This window comes from Crocodylus porosus, unplaced genomic scaffold (assembly GCF_001723895.1).
Source record: "Crocodylus porosus isolate Cpor-Errol unplaced genomic scaffold, CroPor_comp1, whole genome shotgun sequence".
Taxonomy (NCBI): Eukaryota; Metazoa; Chordata; order Crocodylia; family Crocodylidae; genus Crocodylus; species Crocodylus porosus.
Genome location: NW_017728886.1, coordinates 207,313,418 through 207,334,338, shown reverse-complemented (window position 1 = coordinate 207,334,338; position 20,921 = coordinate 207,313,418). Strand labels below are relative to the sequence as shown.

The 20,921-nt window shown below is 41.2% G+C and overlaps 1 protein-coding gene across 2 annotated transcripts in view; it reads right to left on the bottom strand.

The window, feature by feature from the left end:
• NKAIN3 (Sodium/potassium transporting ATPase interacting 3) overlaps nt 1–20,915 on the bottom strand; it is a 621,440-nt gene extending 600,525 nt beyond the window's left edge. For both annotated transcript variants that reach the window (XM_019548544.1, XM_019548538.1), the window contains exon 1: nt 20,713–20,915. In XM_019548544.1, coding sequence (XP_019404089.1) covers nt 20,713–20,766 — 54 coding nt within the window. In that variant the 5' untranslated portion in view covers nt 20,767–20,915. The remainder of the gene's footprint in view (nt 1–20,712) is intronic.
• Between the last annotated feature and the right edge of the window lie 6 nt (nt 20,916–20,921).

The window sequence follows — 20,921 nt, the reverse complement described above, 5'->3', positions numbered from 1 at the left end:
GCAGGCCCTGTGCTCCCACCCGGCTGCCGCTGGCCCCTGTGCGCCCATTCACTCCCAGTGCCCCCGCCCCAGCCCCGCGGTACAGGCAGGGACCAGCATACAGCCCTGACCCGTGCTTGCCTGCAGGGAACAAATTGGTGTTCAGTGCAGGAGAAAAGCACCTTCCCCCCCATGGCTTGCCTCTCCATCACAGTGGTGGCAATGGAAGTCAGGTACAGGCAGCCCTGTGTGGGCTCTGAGCTGCTGCAGCCCAGGGCACCAGCCACAGGAAAGGGGAGCGGCAGCACGGGGCTACCTGTACCTGCTCTCCATTGGGCAGTGGTGATGGAGACTGGAGCAGGACTGCCCCACTCAGGCTGTGAGCAGCTACAGCAGGAAGCACTGGGCATGAGCGGGGGGAGGCTGCTTTTCCCCTTTGCCAAGCACCAGCTCATTCCCTGCAGGTAAGCATGGGGCTGGGGCTGTATGCTGCTCCCTTCCTGTACCATGGGGCTGAGGCGGGGCACTGGGAGTGAACAGATGCACAAGATCCAGCAGCAGCCAGGCAGGAGCGCGGGGCCCACACTCGTGTCCTGAGGTCAGCACTGGCAGGGCCCAGAGCAGAGCAGCAGGGTCTCTATGGAGCTGGGTCAGCTCCCTGCTCTCCCTGCTGGTGTAGCCCAGCCTGACTCTAGAGACTTCTGCCAGCCCACACCCTGCGGTCCTACCACCCCACTCTGGGCCCCGCCGGTGTTGTCTCCAGGACACCAGCACAGGCCCCATGCTCCCACTCACTTCCACTCCCCCCACCCACTACCGCTGCTTTCCTGCCTGCCCACCAGCTCCCAGCTGCATGGGTGAACCATGGGGCTCAGAAAGAGCTGGCCCAGCCCCAAGGACTGAGGCGATCCACACAGTCGTCCCCTGCCTTCCTCGCCCCGTTTCTTACCTGAATTTCCTGTGCTGGTGCAACCACGAACAGCCCCACAGACCTAGGCAAGCTGGGGGTGGGGAGGCAGGGGCAGGTGGGCCCTGCTGTTGCAGGAGCCTGCCAGAGCTGCCCCTGGGTCCTACTGCCCCTGGCTCCTGTCATCTTTGACAGGAACCGGGGCAGATAAATATTAATTTTCTGATTTTTTAAGGATCCCTGTGAGTCAGATAGAATGGCCTGGTGGGCTGGATCTGGTCCACGGGCCATATTTTGCCCACCCCTACGTTATACCCTTGCACTCCATGTAGTAAGTTATTAAAAATTCAGTAGCAAGCTGTAGGACACAATTTCTAAACCAAGTCTCTACAAACATGTTAAAAGGCATTTGTTATTGACAGCTATAACCAAAAATAAAGTGCCAGCTAAGGAGCTAGACAAACCGATGTTTGAGCAATTGCAGAGGGAGCAACTGACTGCATACTCAGTCAGCTTAAAAATAACAAAATGCAAAGTCTTTCCAAACTTTCCAAAAGAAACCCATCTTTGTGTTGCAAAATAAGTATGACAATTTTAGCCTAAAGCCAAATTTTTCTGAAGATTTGAAAGCACTAGACAAAAAAGGCCTAGGAAACAGGAAACCTAGCTGAGACATGTGACTGGGAGCCAAGAGACCTGGGTTCTATTCCCAGCTTCATCGCAGTCTTACTATATATCGCAGAAAGGCCCTAGAGAGCTACTCTAATTTTAAGCTTAGCTGTGGGAAGTAGGAAGTTCATAAAATGTTAAAATAACCTGCAGCAACAACTGCTACTAGAAGGGGTATGTAAAGAACCTTGTAGGGATTGTACTGAAGTCATGACTTATAAGCAAGGAGAGGGTGACATTGGAAGTTAAGGGAACAAAACTGGTATGCCAAACATTCAGTCCAATTTCACAAAATGATGATAGGATGGTCTTGCTCTACCTGCAAGCCCCTTTTTGGAGCTTTAAAAACTGTAAAAGCACCAAAATGTTACAACAGGCTCTTGGGAAAGACTCCCTAAGAAGCCCGGAAGACCTCTGCTTCAGACCAGAGATTCCATTTCCAACTTCTGAGCTTCTGTCACTAAAGGCTAGCATGCCTGACCATGAGCACTAGAATGACAAGATCCTAAACCTCATACATGCGATACCCTGACCCGTTTTCACATCCTGTGTTTGCGACTTCATCTCTTACTAGTTTCTTTCTGTACTTTCTCAGATTATCACCTGATCAGTGCTAACACCATTGAAATGGCCCATCCACCTCCGCTAAGCCTGAGGATGACTAGCGAAGAAAAAAAATCTGATCAAATCAGGCAACTGATGTTCCCAAACTCAGGAAATGAGCTAAAGTCCAATGACAACAGCTTATGTAGCCAACCAACCAGCCTAAAGCATCTGCTTGTCTGTGACCAGCCACCTTGTACCCTCAGAGTGTCAATCAGCTGTATTTCCACTGCATGTTATGGTCATCTCTCTCTTGTTTGTGTATTCCTGCTTTTAATATAATGGACAAAGTAACTATCACAGTGTTCAGCACAAAATTAAACATAACTAACCATTTTCCCCCACTAGAAGGACTGTTTGACAACAAAGAGACTCTAAAGAATATTATCTCTTTGAGGCTCTGAGAGGCTTTGCATAAGTCAGTTTTACATATGCACTCAATTTCAATTTTTTAATTTTTTTTTAATTTGGTATCCTAATCAATGTATTTCCAAACTTTGGCTTGAATTTCCTAATGAGTTTACCATGGAAATAAGCAGACAGAGGTCTCTACTCAAAACTCTGAACCAGATTTAACTAATATTGTCCAGTTTTATACCTTTGACTGTCTGGGTCCCTTTATTCTGCTGGAATTAACACAAAACCCTTCAATGTCATCATTTGTAAAAGTGGAGTAATAATAAAAGGGTATCAGTTCTTAAACTGTTATCTTGCAATCTTTGGTGTCAGTCTCTGCATAAATGAAAAGTATTAACAACTAGAGGTAAGAGAAAAAATGTGTTTTTAACCATTATCCTGATGTGTTTAGTACAGAAATATCAAAATAGATATAGTTATGTACTGAAATATAATTAAGAAAAAAGTATTATCCTAACACTTTGTTCAGACATTTGCAATTGCACAATAAGATAATTTGAAAACTTGATGAGTCTTAAGATAATGAATAGGTGGGAGCGCACAGTTTTTGAGATGTGGAATGCTTTTGTTCCCAAATGACAAAGTAGCAACAAAACATAGCTTGCAAGCAACATTTAGCAATACAGGAGTTAATAAAATATAGATAATTAGAAGACACTTTTAGTCTAGCAAAAAAATGCCAGTGCTTTAATAATAAATGACCGGCACTACTCAGCATGATGTAGAAATCTGTGAAATGTTACAAAGCTTAAGTCTCATGCTAGTGAAGGGCTGCACTAACAGAGTCAGTACGTGTGAAAGGAATCTTCCCTTGAGGATGGCTTCATAAGTATATTCTCAACCACAACATTTTTTAGATCAGAAAGAGTACTAATTTTTTGCAGGCTTCCTAATGGTTCAATGACTTCATCTAATGGTCCCCTCTAACAGTGCCTGCTCTTACAAAGCTGATGCAGAGGCATGGCTGCCACACTTTTAGCCTAATCCACAAGGTAGTGAGTGCCTGAATGGAAGTTAATAAATATCCTTTACTCCTTCTGTTCTCAATAAGATGAGGTCACTGAGCATCTTTAAGGAGATGCTCAGCACTTAGCAGAATAGGCTCTTAGACCACTGATATTTCACCAACTTTCAGCCAAAGAAGATCAGCTCCTGAAACCCAGAAAATAATGTATTACTATTTTTGAGAGGAAAAACAATTGATTATGAAAGTCTGCCCTGGAAATTTTTCTTTCGCCTATATATCTGAGATCCACTGTCAGATGTGCTTTTGTCACTTAGAAAAATAGTGCATACATAAAAAATAAATAAATAAAAAAAAATCAAAGGCTTGTCTCCCAAGAGACTAAGTTATCTTCATATTATTGCAATAAGGGTTTTGTAATACCTTAGTCAATTGCAGTTACCAAAAACTAAAGCAAGCAGATGGGATGAAGAAGTTGATGTACCCAACTCTGTTATAAATTCCAAGGTTCTTGTAATATGATCAAAATGATTTGCTTATCCATCATGAAGAGGAAAAAAAATGTCTTGACATGGTCTCCCTTTGATGTTGTGCAGACAGTTGAATTCAGCATTTTGGTGGCAACACAGGTTTTTCTCATCTTAAACTCTATGACCCATGAACATTTCTGTGACAACTTGTACACAGGGCTGCCCTGAAGATTCCATAAAACAAAATTAATTTAGCAACAAGGGGGCGTGGATGATATTCGGGTCACCACCAGCCTCCCAATCTAGAAGCCCAGAAGCTTGTGCTATGGCCTATTTAAAAGTATCAACTTCGGAAAATCACCCCATTATAAACATTTTCAAAACGGGAGACTGGGCACCCCAGCTACTGGCAAGCATTTTGGGGCATGGAAGGAAATAGTAGTATTTATACAACATCTTACAAAAATTAAACAAGTAAAGCCATGTATATTTTTGCATATGTATAAACCCTAGCATAAAGACCATCTTGGTTGTACCATATGCACAAGTGACTTTTTTAAAAACAGCCTTCAATCTAACCCTCCTTTGCAGTCAGTATTATTTGCCTCAGCAGGGAGGTAACCAGAGGCAACTTTAACTATCCTGGAACCACATGTGCCACAGCTACTACAACTGGGTGCAAAAAATCTCCCCAAAACGGAGGGATCCATAGCGAGGCATTTCACAGAACAGGCAGAACAGAGGGATTGTGAAAATTTAAAAAGAACCGTGACAAGCATATTGATTAATTCATATAATGCATTGCTATTTACACAAGCAAAACATCTGGAAACTTTGTTTTTCAATAACACTTGACACATCTGTGTCCCTAAAGACTCTGCAGTTAACAGCTCTTCAACCTTTAGTGCAAATATCACACACTGTTTGAGCATATCATCAAGATTATACCAGCTGTTTACTTTTTTTAGACAAAAAAAAAATCAGATGAAATTTCAAATAAGCTTTCACCAGATTCCTGCCATTTGATCTTTCAAGTTCACTGAAGGAACCATAAGAAGTTACAACTACTGCAGCTGTCCTGCCATTATGAGGCAGCCTGCACAATCTCAGGAGGCTGGAGAAGTATAGAATCAGACCTTGCTCCTCAGCAGTGCAGAGCTACATTCTGAAACAGGCATCAATGTATCCAACCATTCCAACTAAGGGTTTGATCACATCAATCTGTTTAAATCAAGTTTGGCACCTTGTGGTTATTTCCAGTACAACACAGTCGCCTTCAGCTTTCATCAAACAGCTATGATTAAATTATACATTAATAATACAACTTAAAGCCTTCCATGACTAAATTTAAAATACTTCAGTACAGCAAGTCATTCATGATATTTAAATGCAGCCTGAATTTAAAATACTTTGTCATTTTTATTTATCTCTCATCACAAATGCAATTTTGGATGGAGAAAACCATTCAATTCTATTTCACTACTCTTCTTAAAAGAGTCACTGTGATACTATTAGTTTATTCACCCAGTATCAATCATTATCTATTACATAAATGTTAGACTTTTTGAAACAAAATGGTATCAATCAATACTCTTTAAAATGTGATGCAGTCAGCCATAGAAGAGGAGCCAAACTGGCTCCCATTAACTTCAACAGGATTTCAGTAGGTATAAATTAGCTCATATTGTAAATCAGTGGTACACCCTTTGATTTTTCCTATCAATGAAGAAAATGATTGTGATGTTTCCTAGAATCATCTAATTAAATAATAATTAAAAGATGCTTCCTATCCTTCTTTATTAGCATTGAAAGAGAAGTTTAGGAAATTGACAGTGAAATCCCAGGTGTGATACTAAAATCATATCCTGGAATTGATTAGACCTCGCTAGTGATCTCAGTTATCATGTCTGTCTTTCTTAAAATCCACTGGAATTTTAATCTTCACTTAAGTAAATAAAAGATACATTAGATCTATAGACACTGCCCCTTGTTCTACTATAATACTAATCTGTCCCATTGTAATTATTTCTTATGTTAACTCTTAAAATGCTACATCATTTCAGCTAGGAGACCCTTGCAGATGGAAATGAAATAAGGGACAAGTTGAGGATTTGTGAACAAAAATAGCTGGAGGATGGGGAGAGACTGACATCAGCTGCTTGCCTGAGAGATTAATAGCTGGAAGCAAGGATCAAAATATACCTCTTGGATGTTGTTGGGAGAGGTCTGAAGCCTACTAGAATAGACATGAAAAAGGTCAAAACCCAGTATTTGACAAGGGGTGGGTAGGAGGAGAGTTTGGAACCAAGCAGAACTCAGGAGATGGAAAGGAAGTAGAACCCAATGTCTTTTGAGAAATAGCAGGAACTAAGAATTTGCTTTGGATAGTAATCAGAGGAGTCTAATGTGAGAATACCTGCCTGGGGCACCAATCCACAAGATTAGCCAACAAGAGAATCAGCTGGAAATAAAAGGTCTGAAAGACTGAGATTTGAAAGGACTGGACAAGAATCCTTTAAACTGTGTATGGTATACAGAATAATAGTGCAAGAAGAAAAGATGGGTGTATACAGAGAGGTAAGATGATGTTTAGTAGCTCAGCAGTGTTTCAAGAGGACATTACTCCTCTTCAGTGTTCTGAGAGTAAAATGACTTAGCATGGGTTAGGACTCTTTTGAGATTTCCATGATGCAAATAATTCAGACCATCTGGAGAAGTAGCAAAGCTTCTGACATAGTTAAAATCCTTAACACAACCCTACCTTTCCTAACTGGGGGGGGGAATAAGTAAATAAATCAATACAAATTTCAGTTCACTCCATCTTAAAAAGATGCATTACATTTTTAACAATAAGAAAAAAAGCACAAAACATAGGCTATTTAGATTGAATTTAGAAGGGGGGGCCTGTTTAAAGTCTACATTTCTGTGATACTATTTTGAGTACAATGTATTTTGTTCTTTGTGGTATATTTTATGATGTTCAGATACTCTGGATTTTTTTGTGTTTTTTGAACAGTAGTGGTTGCATTTTCTAATGGACTATTTTGTATGCTGCAAAACTGCAGAAGGGTGATAGTTACATGAAATGTTAACCAAACCCCATGTTTAGGAAAAATTTAGGGAAAGAATGTACTTAATATGAGTTGATATACTGTACTCTACATGTTTATTCAGCATAAAAGTCCATTAAAAATATGGGGATTGACTACAGATTGCTTTGCCAGGGGAGCAAGAGGCAGGAGAAAAAGTTATCTATATTATTGTACATAGTTGTATGCTGCTTGCATACCTGCAAGATCCTCAATTGCTGAACATTTCTGCAGTATTCCTGGTGGGGCAATGCAACCATGCTATCCACAACACAGTCCAGTGCATTCAAGGCACAACTAAATGTCAATGCTAGAACCTGAATAATAAATATAGAGATCCTAATTCCAGCCACTCTAGAAAAAACATGCACTGGGAACATTAAATATTTGTTGTTTCTATAGTGCCTTCTATCCAAGGAACTAGTGCTAATATAACAAGTTTCATGATACCTCTGTGAGGTAGAAGAGTATTATTAGCATTGTTGAATAGAAGAAGAAAGCTAAGTTACATGCACACAATTTGGATTTTCATTGTAGCCATAAAATAGCAATTCCTCCCATGCACTGAGTTAACTTCCATCTGTTTACTGATGATGGCTCCTTGTCCCATATCTTTTGCATGGACCTAAATACTTCTGTACTGTGGACTGTTTATTCCATCCTCCTGTATCACCAACCTAGCTATAGAGGCATGTAAGGATCTCCCCCCACCCCATTTTTCATGATTCATCTCTTTTTATAACTCTTCCCCAGTCTCTAGAGACATCTCTTGTTTCTGAGCTCTAAGTCTCACTTCTCAGCCATATGCTCTTTTATATCTCATTGTTTTTGATTAGCTTATCTCTACATTAATGTCAGCTACAACTTCTAAACTGACAAAACTTAACATATATTTTTATAACTATAATGACTCCCAATTTGAGAAGCAAGGATTTTTTGGGTAGATACCTTTTAGTGAGCAAATTGCATGGTTGGAATAGTAATGTATTTGGTGTCATAGCCATGACTGTCTAGGAATTATGCAAGAGGTAAAGATTGTTATGGATAATAATACCTTTTATTGATCCAACTTCATGTTTGGAATTATCTATCACCCACAAAAATCCTTGCTTCTTACATAATTCCTGGACCATCTTAGCTACAACACCATTCCTTTTCTATTCGCTAGTTCTACTTCTCTTGATAAAAAAAAAATCTATGCCTTTATCAAAAACTTCCCTCCTCAAAGCCTCTGGAAGAAACCTGCTGTGACCTTTTAGAAAGAGAAAGATCCTCAGATACAACTATTTCTTCTCCATTCCTTCTGCTATTTGCATTTTGCAAGTTTTTCCATTTTATTTTTAAATGATGTTTAGCAGGCACTACTTGTTGTTCCAAATCTGAATAGCAAATCTAAACCAACTTTTAAATGCAATGTTTATCTTTATTGGTCAGATGGGTTTTACTGCTCTTGATGCTTGAACTTATCATTGTGAAGGGTCTAAATGCATCAGAATGACTTTCTGGGACTTTATTTTATGAATTACTGAATGCCCTCCAACAACTATTGAAGTCCCAAATCACCACATACAACATTAAAAATATCCACCAACAAGTCAACTGAGTCAAGGAAATATAACGTACAAGGTTATATTGGTACAGGAGGAAAAGTTCAGGGAATATTATAGGAAATAAAGAGATTAAAATAAAATCTTTTATGGTCTTTTTATTACCCTAGTTTTAGCACTCTGTATGTTCTTGAGATCAGAGAACAGTGATTAATCCCAATTCACAATTGTTTTCACAGACTTCTCCAAAGGCACAAATCCTTACTAAGATCACACAGATTTGGTCCATCATGAAAATGAACAGATAAAACTATGATCCACTAAAAACTGTGACACCATGCAGGCACTGATCTGTCAGAGGACTGCATTTCCCACTGAAAGTAACAGCATGCTATCTTAACCTGCTGCACCCTTCCTCTCTTCAAAAAAGTATAAAATTAGCCTCCTGTGTTAGATGAAGAGACATTTTCATCCAATATGATTCATAGAAACTTTCAAGATTCTAAGTCTGGCACTACCCAGTTAACAAATATTTTCTGTTGCCCAAATTGTCTCCAAAGTGAAATCTTTCACACAAAATGCATGGGTAAAAGTGAGGGAGTAGGATTATTTGCTAGTTTTCAGTAAGACCCCATCTAAAAGATTTTTTTATTTAGCGTGAATGCACTGATTATGCAAAGGACCACAGTGACAATGCTGGCACACCAGGTGTACCATAGGTAGGAGCAATAAAAACTCCATCACACCATCCTGCCAATATTCCTGAACAATGACCTGAAGGAACTACGAGGGTAAAGCAGTACTTTGGCCTTTATGACACCTTGGTCTCCTACTGATATTACTAATATAATAGCAACGGTGCCAATTACTGCTAATATGACTGTAATTTTTTAATATGGAGAATGATCAAGACTACTAACTCATTTCACATTGACCATAATGACTTTCAGCAACACCTAACTTGCAATGAATTTCAATCAATGATTTAGAGGTGAAAGATTCTATCCTATTACCAGTCTCCTGAACAACACAATTCCATTTTATCATGATTAGTATGTATTACTCACCCAGAGCTATAGATGTGCATTGCACTTTACCATACAAATACAGACAAATTTCCTGCCCCAAAGTGCTTGCAGTCTTGAATAGAATTCATTATGAAATTGGATTAATGAATTTCACTTGGTTGTAACATAATTAATGTATAAAATTTGACAGAGTATCTGTAACAGCACCCATATCCTATTACTAGAATGGGAAGGGAATCCAGGGATGCCTGGCCCTTCTCCCCTCCTTAACCCCACCCCTCCAATCTGCCAGTGCATCCTTTCCCTAGTTGAGGTCCCTTCTCCATGGTTTTCTTGTTCCATAGTCTTCCTTCCACTTTGCCTCTGTGTGTCTTCTACTTGTGCCCCAGTGGTGATGCCAGAGGCAAACTTGCAAGCAGAAGAGACTAAAGCAAGATAGCTGCCAGATCCAGACATAGGCAGAGCCCGATGACCCAGTGGGTAGAAGTAGAGAGGTCAGGTGACCCAAAGCACCCTGCATAAACCTGAACCTCAGGCCAGGAAGGGGCAGTCTGGTTGTGGAAGCCATCGGGGACAGACCTTCTTTGAAAGACATGAGGATTGGAGCCTAGGCTGCAGTGAGAGGACTCAGGAGGTAGCCCCTAATGAAGAGAAACTGGAGATTTGCATCGGAAACAAGTTAAATAGCCCAGGCACTTTCTATTTTGTTTTCCCTTCTACTTGGAGCCACCACCGAGTCAAAACAAGAGGCTGAGAAGCATGGGAATCTTCAGCCTGGAGAAGCGGAGGCTCAGGGGTGACTTGGTGGCAGTCTATAAGTACATAAGGGGTATACATCAGGAACTAGGAGCACCCCAAGTGAAGACAAGGTCTAACAGTCACAAACTATTGGAAGACTGTTTTAGACTAGGCATAAGGAAGAACTTTTTTACCATCCAAGTCTCCAGAGTCTGGAATAGAGTGTCCCCCCCAGAAGTGGTGCAAGCACCTACTTTGGATACTGTTAAGAAACGCTTGGATGTTTATCTTGCTGGGTGATCTGACCTGAGCTGACTTCCTGCCCCTTGGGTAGGGGGCTGGACCCAATGATCTTGTGAGGTCCCTTCCAGCCCTAATGTCTATGAAATCTAGGTGCCTATACTGAAGATATTGCAGGGTCTAGAATCTGAGATCATGGGGCATGACCAAGGCTGAGCCAGGAGTTTGTAGCCCTGAATAGTGGGCCCCAAGCTGGAGGGCTCAGCGAGAGTAAGATTGGAACAAAGCCAGGGGAGAAGCCTCAGACCAGACAGGGCCCACCTCTTCAAAAGTTTGCCTTGCCCTCTGTGCAGCCTTCCCTACTTTTGACAGCAAGACATCACAGGCGAGAATACTGATGAGAAGAGAAGAGAAGAGAATGAAGAGTGCAGGCACTAGGACGCCTCTAATGGCAGGTACTCTGTAGCAGCACTCGTAAGCAGGCTACAGTACATTTTTTGATATATAATTTTATTAGTAGAATGAAAACATGGAAAAACTACACACACAACTGCTATTATTTTGTTAATTAAAAATTGAGATTTGGGAGAGAAAGATACGGTAGCATCCTCATTCTTAATTGGGATTAATTTCTACAGCATCAGACTCAAATTTTGTTTTTAAAAAATCTCATTCTTCTATACCCTTAATGTAATCTAAATGATTGTGTATTTTAAATGTCATCTTCATAAAGAATGCATGACTATTTATTATTTACACCTTGGAGAGAGAACTGCTAATATTGGAACTAAGAGCTTGATCTTGTTCTTATTAAAGTCAATTGCAAGACTTCTATTTGCAGGATCAGGGCCTAAGAACTTTGTGACCTGTTTGGCTCTCTCTTTCTACATTTAATCAATTAAACCTATTTATATAGGAAAGTAATTTGTAGATTATAGATGAGCCAAAACCCAAAGATCACAGCAAAAAAAAGCAAAGGGGATAGTTCTGTTTTTAGTTCCCATCTCTGAATCTGCCACTAGAGTTTGATATTAAGTCAGACTCAAAAAATAAATCCAATCTATTTTTTGGTTGTGGTTCAGATGCAACTGAAATCCTATAAAAACAAATGATCCAGAAAGAAGTATGTAATCTATTTCCATACATTTTCTTCAGCACTTTTGTGTAAATATGCACCTTATAGACTAACTGAATCAGAGATGCAGACGCATTCGTAACTAAGAGCTCTCGTTACCAGATCTTATGAAAGGACATAGACCAGAACGTGATATGCTCAGGATTTGGACATTATCTAGCCAACTATCTGCCTCAATTAGATCTCACCTCTAATTAGAGATTTTTCTAATTAGATCTCTGATTTCAATCCAGATTCAAGTTCTCCCACTTAGGCCTATCACTAAGGTAGCCATAACAAACCTCTGTAATAACACTACTTCAGGCCTAGCAATTTTGCTATTTGGGACATGAGCAGATTTTGGAGTCATATCAGATCAGCAGCAAATTCCAATATCTTGGTCATTATTCCCAAAAACAGATTGTATTGCCATGGGAGTTGCAAGTAGCCATATTTAGTTAATAGTTTGCTTCCACGTAAATGAGGGTTATCTAGTTAAATTGGAATCATTCACCTCACAGATGTAAATATGGTGCATGTACACACACATTTATTTTTACACTGCCAGTCATGGATCTGTAAGGAAAAGGGCAGTATGCTGTAGTACACTAAACCTGGTGGGAGCTACGGTTCAGCCACCAGCACTACCACTGTACACATAAACTGCTATGTGACTTTCAGAAATTCACCTAGGCTCACTTAAAAAGAAGGCTTTCAACTCTTGTTTCTTCAAATTTTGAACCCCCCTACTCTGGATAATTAAGTGCCTCAATTACCTAGAAAAGTGAACACTTTCAAAAATCCAAGCTTTAAACTTTTTAAGATTATTTGCATTCTACAAACATGAACAGTCCACCATGAACTGTGCCATTTTTAATGCATTATAGTGTCAGATTGATTGTTGGCTGAAATTCATATGTATGCACTCTAACAGCATATTGACTCAATTTCAGCTGAGCTGACACAACCAAGTTCTGTTGAAAACCTACCACTATCAACAAAAGAAATTACAAGTAAATGTATATTTCATTCTTGAGGTTATTTTGTGTGCATGTTGTGATTATTGAAGGGTTTGTAAAATTAATTGAAAATACAGTGCAGAAAATTGTTGTTGTTGTTGCGGGCTATGCATGTCCCTGCTGACCGATACATTTCAGAAGCTTGATTCTATCTGATGCTTTGGCAGACTTGCCAGGATTATTCATATGCTTTAAGTTCAGCATGTACACAAGTTTTTACAGGATCAGGGCCTGCCTTACACAAAAGAATCATTCTGTCTGGAACAAACACAAAGGAAGCACGTGTATGTTTTGTGGAAGCCATCTAAGCAATCATACATCAGCTTCCCTTAATAAAAACAGACAATCTACTTCTATAAACAATACATTCGTCAGCGCTGGTTACCAGGGCCTTCCCAGCCCCCATTATTACAGCACAATCTCAACCTCCTGCTTTTTCTTTTCTGATGGACAGATGCTTCATCTCCAAATCAATGGACTGGTGATTCTTTTACCAACATCAAATGGTTCAGCAATTTATCGGTTCAAAGGTTTTACTTTCTTAAATTTATCAAAATCTCTCATGTCCCAGTACCGTTAACTAATTAATGGCTATATATCAATTCTAGCCAAAATCAGAAGATTTTATAAAGTGCATTTTAGCATCAGTTAGAGTTTCCTGCTTTATAAAGTATACTAAAATGAGATGGAAATGGAATTGCCTCTGTGCATATTATGTATCATTTGCCTGTACAACTACTGAACTGGAATTATACATACTAATTAATTGCAAAGTGGTACCTTTTAGGCTAATGGAGAAGTCTCATCTCAAAGTGCAAGGATTTACATGCATTACTCTAATTAGCATTAATGGGAGTTACAAGCATAAATCTCCTGCATATCAAGAGAACAATTACTATTTTAAGATGACCAAATGCACCCACAAAATAATCACCCACTAGCAAATACTAATACACAGAGGCCACATTTCTATTACGATTATCTCACCTGTGCTCAGCTGACACTTAAATCAATTGGAAAGTAATATTGCAAATAGGTAATAATCTATTTTATACCAGCTGTACCATATTCAATTAAGATTTAAATCAGGAGCCTTACAATGAACACAGGGCACCAAAACCCAGAGATAAAAACACGGGCTGCAATTTTCAAACCAGTGAAGTGGAGACGATGACTTACCTTCTGTTAACCTACCCTAAACTGCTTTGAAATGTTCATATTGTGTTGGAATGATGTGTAGCTTCGATGGTCCAAGAAATGTGAGAAAAACAAAGATATTTTTGTAGGGTTTTACCTTTTTTGGACCAAATGCAGGGTTAGGAGAGATTTTAAGCTTACTCAGCAGTTGAGGAAGATCAACAGCTTATCTGAAATTTCTCACAACCATGCAGTTGCTCCAATAAAAGATACCACCCCCACAAATAACCTTGCCCCTTTGAAAATTTCATCCATCATACTTACTGTCTAGTTTTCTATTGCATTTACATAACTATCTTACTCTTGGGTACCAAGAACCCCCACCTACTGTAAACTTTAAGACAAAATTATCCTGCAATGTAGATTACCCAGAAATACATCTCAAAGCAGCACGAAACCTTTTGCTATGCAACATATGTTAATTCAATTGGATTCGTACAGCTAAATCCATGAGCAATTCTTTGCCAATTTACATCTTCCACTCTTTATCAATATTTTTGCATTTGCTTAATTTTTTTATCTTTTTCATTTGCAGTTTTTCATTATATGTTGGCTACTAATACATGCATTATTGCCAGTAGTTGTTATACTTTCCTAGGACATTCAAGTCCAACATGTGACTTCTGATGGTACTGATGAGACTTACTGTCACATACCAAAGTATTACTATATCCTTATGATATATTTTCTTGCTATATATACATCTCTCCTGCTAACATTAATGAGAGTCTTACACACACATTAAGGAGAATATATATATACCTTAAAGCTCTCAGGTTGACAGCTGCTGAAATAACACATTACAGTGTTACAGTGAATGAAATCACTGAATAAAGTAAAAGGCACCTTCTTACACACGGAAAACTCCTGATTTTTAACAAGCCTTTGGTCTGAGAAAAGATGACTGGCCAGCCACAAGCTTATGAGGCAACCCAATTCAGCAAAGTACAAGCTTCAGGGCTTTTCTAAACTGGGACCTAATACCTCACTCATTCTCTGAATATTTCTACAACCTTTGTATTGCATGCATTTGAATTGATTTACATTTTGAAACAAGTTTATTGTGATATAAGATACAAGATTACTTATGGAATGCCCTTCAGGTATTCACCACTATGCATGGTTCTGAGAAGTTTTTTGTATGTAGTGCTGAACTGTATTCTGTACAAAGCTGAAAACTGGTGTGGACAGTTTGGGTTACGCTTTTGTTAAAGATAATTATAGGGAAATTATGCTAATATGATATTTTTAAAACTTATATTGCAATCCTGTCTAGAGAACACTAAAGAATGCAAACAAGTTATCTTGAAGGTAATAAGCCTTATTTCCATTAGAAAAAGGACAGTTTATGGTCCAACAGTCAACCAATGACTGTGATTCTCTTCAGAACAAGTTTAAATGACTAAGAGTAGAAGAAAAATCTGTAGAATGGAACCAGAGAAACTGTGCTATGAAGCCAACTATGACAGAACTGGTCCCGCTCCAGCTCCTCTAGGTAGTCCTTCACCACTTTGCCTGCCAGTATCTTGATGTGAATGTTATATGTTACTTTGGAAAGTGGCCTCAGTGTCCTGGGGTGATCCTGGTGACCCTGCCCTTAGTCTGACTCAGCTTATTTAGCTGGTTCCTTGATAGTACTTGTCACTGGACCTTCAGTCTGCTAATAAAAACTATTCCAGTCCCTGCCAGCATCATTTGTGCATACCTGGAATTAATCTTGCCCTGTGGGTACTAATCATGTCCCTACAAGTCCTAATCGTGGTCTCCAGCTTCCCCCATAACTATGTCCATGCCTCATTGGTCCCACTATTCCATCTGCTAGGCTCCCCGATCCCTACAGGGCTTGCTGCCCCCAGCCTATGAACTACCTGACTTTAGCTCTCACAGCCCAACAGATCCCAGACACTTGCAGGTCTGGCCTCAACCCCTTGAGTTGTAGTGCTTCCCAGACATCCCACCTGTGCCATCTAATTACCCCTGCAGTCATGTCCAAACTATCTGAGCCAAAAATCAGAAGGTGCTGATGACACAGAGCCATGAGAGACAAATACAAGCATACAGAGGGAGGGCACCTAGGACAAGTGCGTATGTCCCAACACGTGCCACACACATGGCCAGTGTGTGATTAATAAGGTATTCAAATTGACAGAGCGCACATGCCCAGTCATGCACTAGCAGATAGCCATTACATGATAGGCCATTCCACAAAAGGCATCGTGTGATTGGCTATTTGAAAAGTATTTAAGTCAGCACAGTTTCTGCCCAGACAGAGACCAGCTCAGGAAAATCAGAGAACAGAGACCAGCTCTGAATTACCTTGGGTTAGTTCACAGGCTGGCCACCTGTGAACACTGTCTCTCTACCACAGTTGTTTCCCAGCGTACCCCATCCCTGCATGCTCGAGACCAGCTGACTCGTTTTCATCAGCTGTCGTTCCACTCTGTTCTGTTCTGTTATTCTACTTTATTTTGCTTTATTAGTTCAGTTAGTTGTTTTCAACTTAGGGTTCAATTGTTTTAAGTAACTAAGAGTTTACATCTGAAACCTACGGTTCCTACAAGCGTAAGTAACAAAACTACGTTGAAACCATTACGCATCAGTGCTGTCTCTGCCCCGCTAGCCCCCACCTGTTCGTCCAAGTTTGTCATCTAGCACTGGCTCTCAAGACCGCTGACCGCCACACAAACCATCATTCAAAATAAAAACACAAGGAAACAGCCTCAAACTAAAGTCCTTAAACCCTACTCTGGGTCCCTATCCTACAAGAACCCCTATTCCCCTGTTAGCCATCTCCTTCCAGTGCTGTAGTGTACTCTGGGTGCCTACAGGTCTATTTTCAACAACCTTACTCCCTGGCAGCAACTTTCCCTGCAGCAGTCAGGGTCAAACTGCCTAATCCATCTCAGAAACAAGTCGTATACTCCCCTAAGCATCACCCCTTCCAATCACATGATTTCCTAACCATGCACAGGGATTTCTCCTTAGCCCACTAAACCAGCCTTCCTCTGCTGCAGCCAACCCAGCTGTTCTGCATGGAGTTCTGCCACTTGCTGCTTATTGCAGGGTATCTAGCTCCAGGGCCACTATCTCTGGCTAGGGACAGAAGTTACACACACCCACCCATTTAAGTGATCAGAAACTGGTTTAAACCTGTAATAGAATAAAAGTTCAGTGCACATAAACCAGTTTCAAAATGGCTAACACTGGTAAACTGGTTGAGTGTAGTATCAGACTTAACTGATTTTGGTCAAACCAGTTTATGAAATTTCTGTTCTAGACCCTTCCTTGGTTCAAGTTAAATCAGAATCCCTCAACATCCCAGCATCCCCGCCCTGGGCCAGGCTGTGCTGTCTACTCCAGAGACAGGGCTGGTCCTATTCATCTGCTCCCTACCTGAAACAGTGAGGGCTGGCTCACCGGCAAACCCTAGCTGGGATCTGGGGCCAGGGAGTGGAGTTAAACTCCCCTTCCCTCAAGTACAGAGCTGCCCTGCTGGCTGCAACTGTGGACTACAAATCCCAGAGGCATCTGGAAGCAGGAAGAGGGAGCAATGAACAGCCCTGCAGAGTCCCGCTCATGTGACTGTAAACTATAAATCCCAGAGACCTCAGGGGCAGCAGGAAGAGCCTATGCTGGCTATGTACCAGAGAGCTGTGCCATAGCACTTGTCCCCCACCTTTTCTGGCTGGAGCCACCGCAGGCCACTGCACTTCCCGAATCAAGAGTAAATGTTTGTGCATTTGCTTATTGGTTCAACCTCTGCATCTTAGACTGACCTGTAAACACTGAATGAATTCAGCCTTGGGCTTTTTGATTGTCTATACCTAGCCCCTTTGGTAGCTCCTATCCCTGTTGCCTCTAGGTGTTAGCAACTGGCCTTTGCTCAGCTGCCTCCACCAGACTGCAGGTCTTACCCTGATGTCCATGTCCTCTTAAAGTGACAGGAGCCCTTGCTCCCTGTTACACCAACTTGCTATCACACCAACATGTTTCATGAATGCAGCCGGTGTTTTCAGAACTAGATAGAACAGAATCTTTAAACAGTGATTAAGATTCAGAGACCTGGTTCTCCAGGCTTATATCCAGTTTGATACAGATGTGACTCTACAGACATTAATCAAAATCTTCCTGACAGAAAACTGTTGAAACAAGATGGAGAATCAAGCCTTGAAGTAAAGTATGAGAAGCTCCATGGCTAGGGATTGAATGAATATGAGGGTCACTCTACATAGTTAATAACGATAGCATTTGCTAGAACTGACTAGAAAGTATTCCAGTCCCAAGCATCAGTAAATCTACACATAATTTATTTGGGATATCAAACAGTTTCTGAAATATACATTTTATTGGCAAACATTTAGGGAGATACAAGGAGTACCAGGTACATGGTGCATACACAAAAGGAGGGTTGACTCTTTATTAGAGAATTTTCAGCTGCCCAGTTTTTTTCTTAATCAAAGTTCCGATTGCTTTCAAAGTCCCTTTTTGTAAAACTATTTTTGTCTCCTTTGGTGTAATATGACTTGGCTGTGATGGGAAGGTGAAATGCTCTTTTTGTGAACCTTTACTTCTTATTGTTTTTAAAAACAGTATGATCTTTCTATTTTTCCAGAGTTTTCTCAGCTTGTATAAATCATTTGTACTTTTGCACTGCTACAGATTAGTAAGACAAGTACTTTGGCTTTTGTAGCACTTAATCTAAACATTGTCCACAGTCAGTAATATGTCTTTCACCTCTCCATAAATGGATGCAAGGTAGAATAAATCTCCCTTAATGACAGTAATGTCTGGGGATGCAGTTTTGTTGGGCATGCTTTATACTCATGACCTGTGATGTTAGAAAGAGATCTAAAACCCCCTGTGGTGACAATTCTCACAAACATAAATTCAACACTGCCACCATGGAGATCGCTGGAAGTTACCTGGCTTTGAGTTTATGCCTACTAGATTAAAATCTCAGCTCTACAAACATACCCATTACAACAGTTTTTATTCTGTAAATGAAAGAATTATGTTAGATGCAATTCATCAAGCTAAGCATTATTAGAAAACAGGCAGAGTAGAAGAGTCCACATATTAAAGGCATTTTTTAAAGTTGTGAAAGCATTTGATCGGTATGTTATAAAATATGATACTCTTTTCCAAAAGATTTTATATGCAGTTCTCCATGTATTATGGTAGCTATTCACACTTTCCTTCTTCAGTTTTTATAGCCTCCCAGTAATCCTACAGAATAGTAAATACAGTTACTATAACCTTCATAGCTGCAGTAGAGAGAGATTTTTAAAGATGAAAGCCCCAATTCCCCTCTCCTGTGCATCAGTGTAAATCAGAAATTACTTCTTTCTAGTCAATACAGTGACAGTTTAAAACTCATGTAAGTGAGGAAAATTAAGGCCACCAATTCATAAGAAAAGCTTTCCTAAAAGTAGAGAAACAAAACTGCCAAATGCCATGCATTAAAGGCATACACTGCACTCAGGTGTCTAAGATTAAATGATAAAGAGTCCCCCTTAATGAGCCAATACTTGAAAACAATGGAGCTATACCAATTTACACCAGCTGAGATTCTCATCTAATGCCTTGAAAATGAATGATATGCTGTATTTAACAAGGCATTCATATTTCTTGTGAAGCGGAAGCTTTTCCAAAAGGCTTTAGCAGGAAGGTAGAAAGATTACCAAACGATCAAAATCCAGAGACACATGGTACATTTTCACCTTGGAGGCACACACATGCACATGCGTGCGCGCACACACACGCACACCCAGAGTGAAAACACCACTCATCGGAAGGAAAATCATGCGGTAAAAGAGATGGCTCCAAATCAGTATAAGAGAGAAAAATCCTTTAAAACACTCCTGGGACTAGGGACTAACTGGTAAAAGGAAGAGCGTTATTTTTTCACGGAGCTAATGAGCCAGACAAAGAATTATTATTGCTCGGCATAGATTTTTTTCCCTGACAACTCTCTCTCCAAAACAAACGCGCCAACTCGGTAAACAAAGAGAAGATGCACTTTAGATCTGGATGGTACAAGTCCAGGAATATTTTATCAAAGGAAAGGAAGACCTTTGAGGAAAGACACAGAAAGATAGGCAAAAAAAAAATTAAAAATCTGCATTTTTCCAGCCTAAAACAGGGAGAGGGGGATCCTGCACACTCCCCCGCACGGATCTGACATCAAAGGAGGTCAGTGACATCTGACCACAAGAAAGGGCTCAAAAATAAGAAGCCAAAGCCAACGGCAGGTCCTAAGAGTGCCATTCGCATGGCGGGGCGTAAAACCCAACTTCAGTTTCTCAGTTGGTTGGACTTGCCAGCGCACACACAGACAGACAACAGGCGCCCCCTCCTACCTCCCAGCGCTGCCTCAGCACCGCGACCCGGGCTTAACCACCAACTTGATTCCTAGCCCGGAGCTGTCAACCTGACACGAGGCGGAGGAGTTTTTTTAAGCGGGCTTGGGCACAAGAAAGACCCAGGCGGAGGGGCAGCCGGGCCGGAGTGAGGGATTCTCCCCCGGGCCCGGGCACCCCCGCGCTGAGGGAGGGGAGGGCAGGGCAGGGCAGGGCAGCGGAGCAAATTACCCCGACTACCACCAACAGAAATTAACTAAATCGCTAAAAAACCGAAGGTCGGGGCAGTGGCAGTGCTCGGAGAGAGGAGGAGGAGGAGGGCGGCTCGGCAGTGCCTGCCTGCCCCGCGGCCCCGACCCGGCGGTCACTCACCAGCTGCAGCGCGCAGAGGAAGACGAGCGTGCAGCGTCCGGTGCAGCAGCCCATGGTGGCGGCTGGGCGAGCCGCTCCGTCCTCTCCCTTCCTCCCGGGGGCGGCGGGGCTCACCGCATCCGGACGGCCCCACTCCCCCTGGCCCCGGGGCTCCTTTGTTGTCGGGCTCCGGCGGCTGGGAGGGAGCCGCGCTCGGCGCAGCCCGGGGC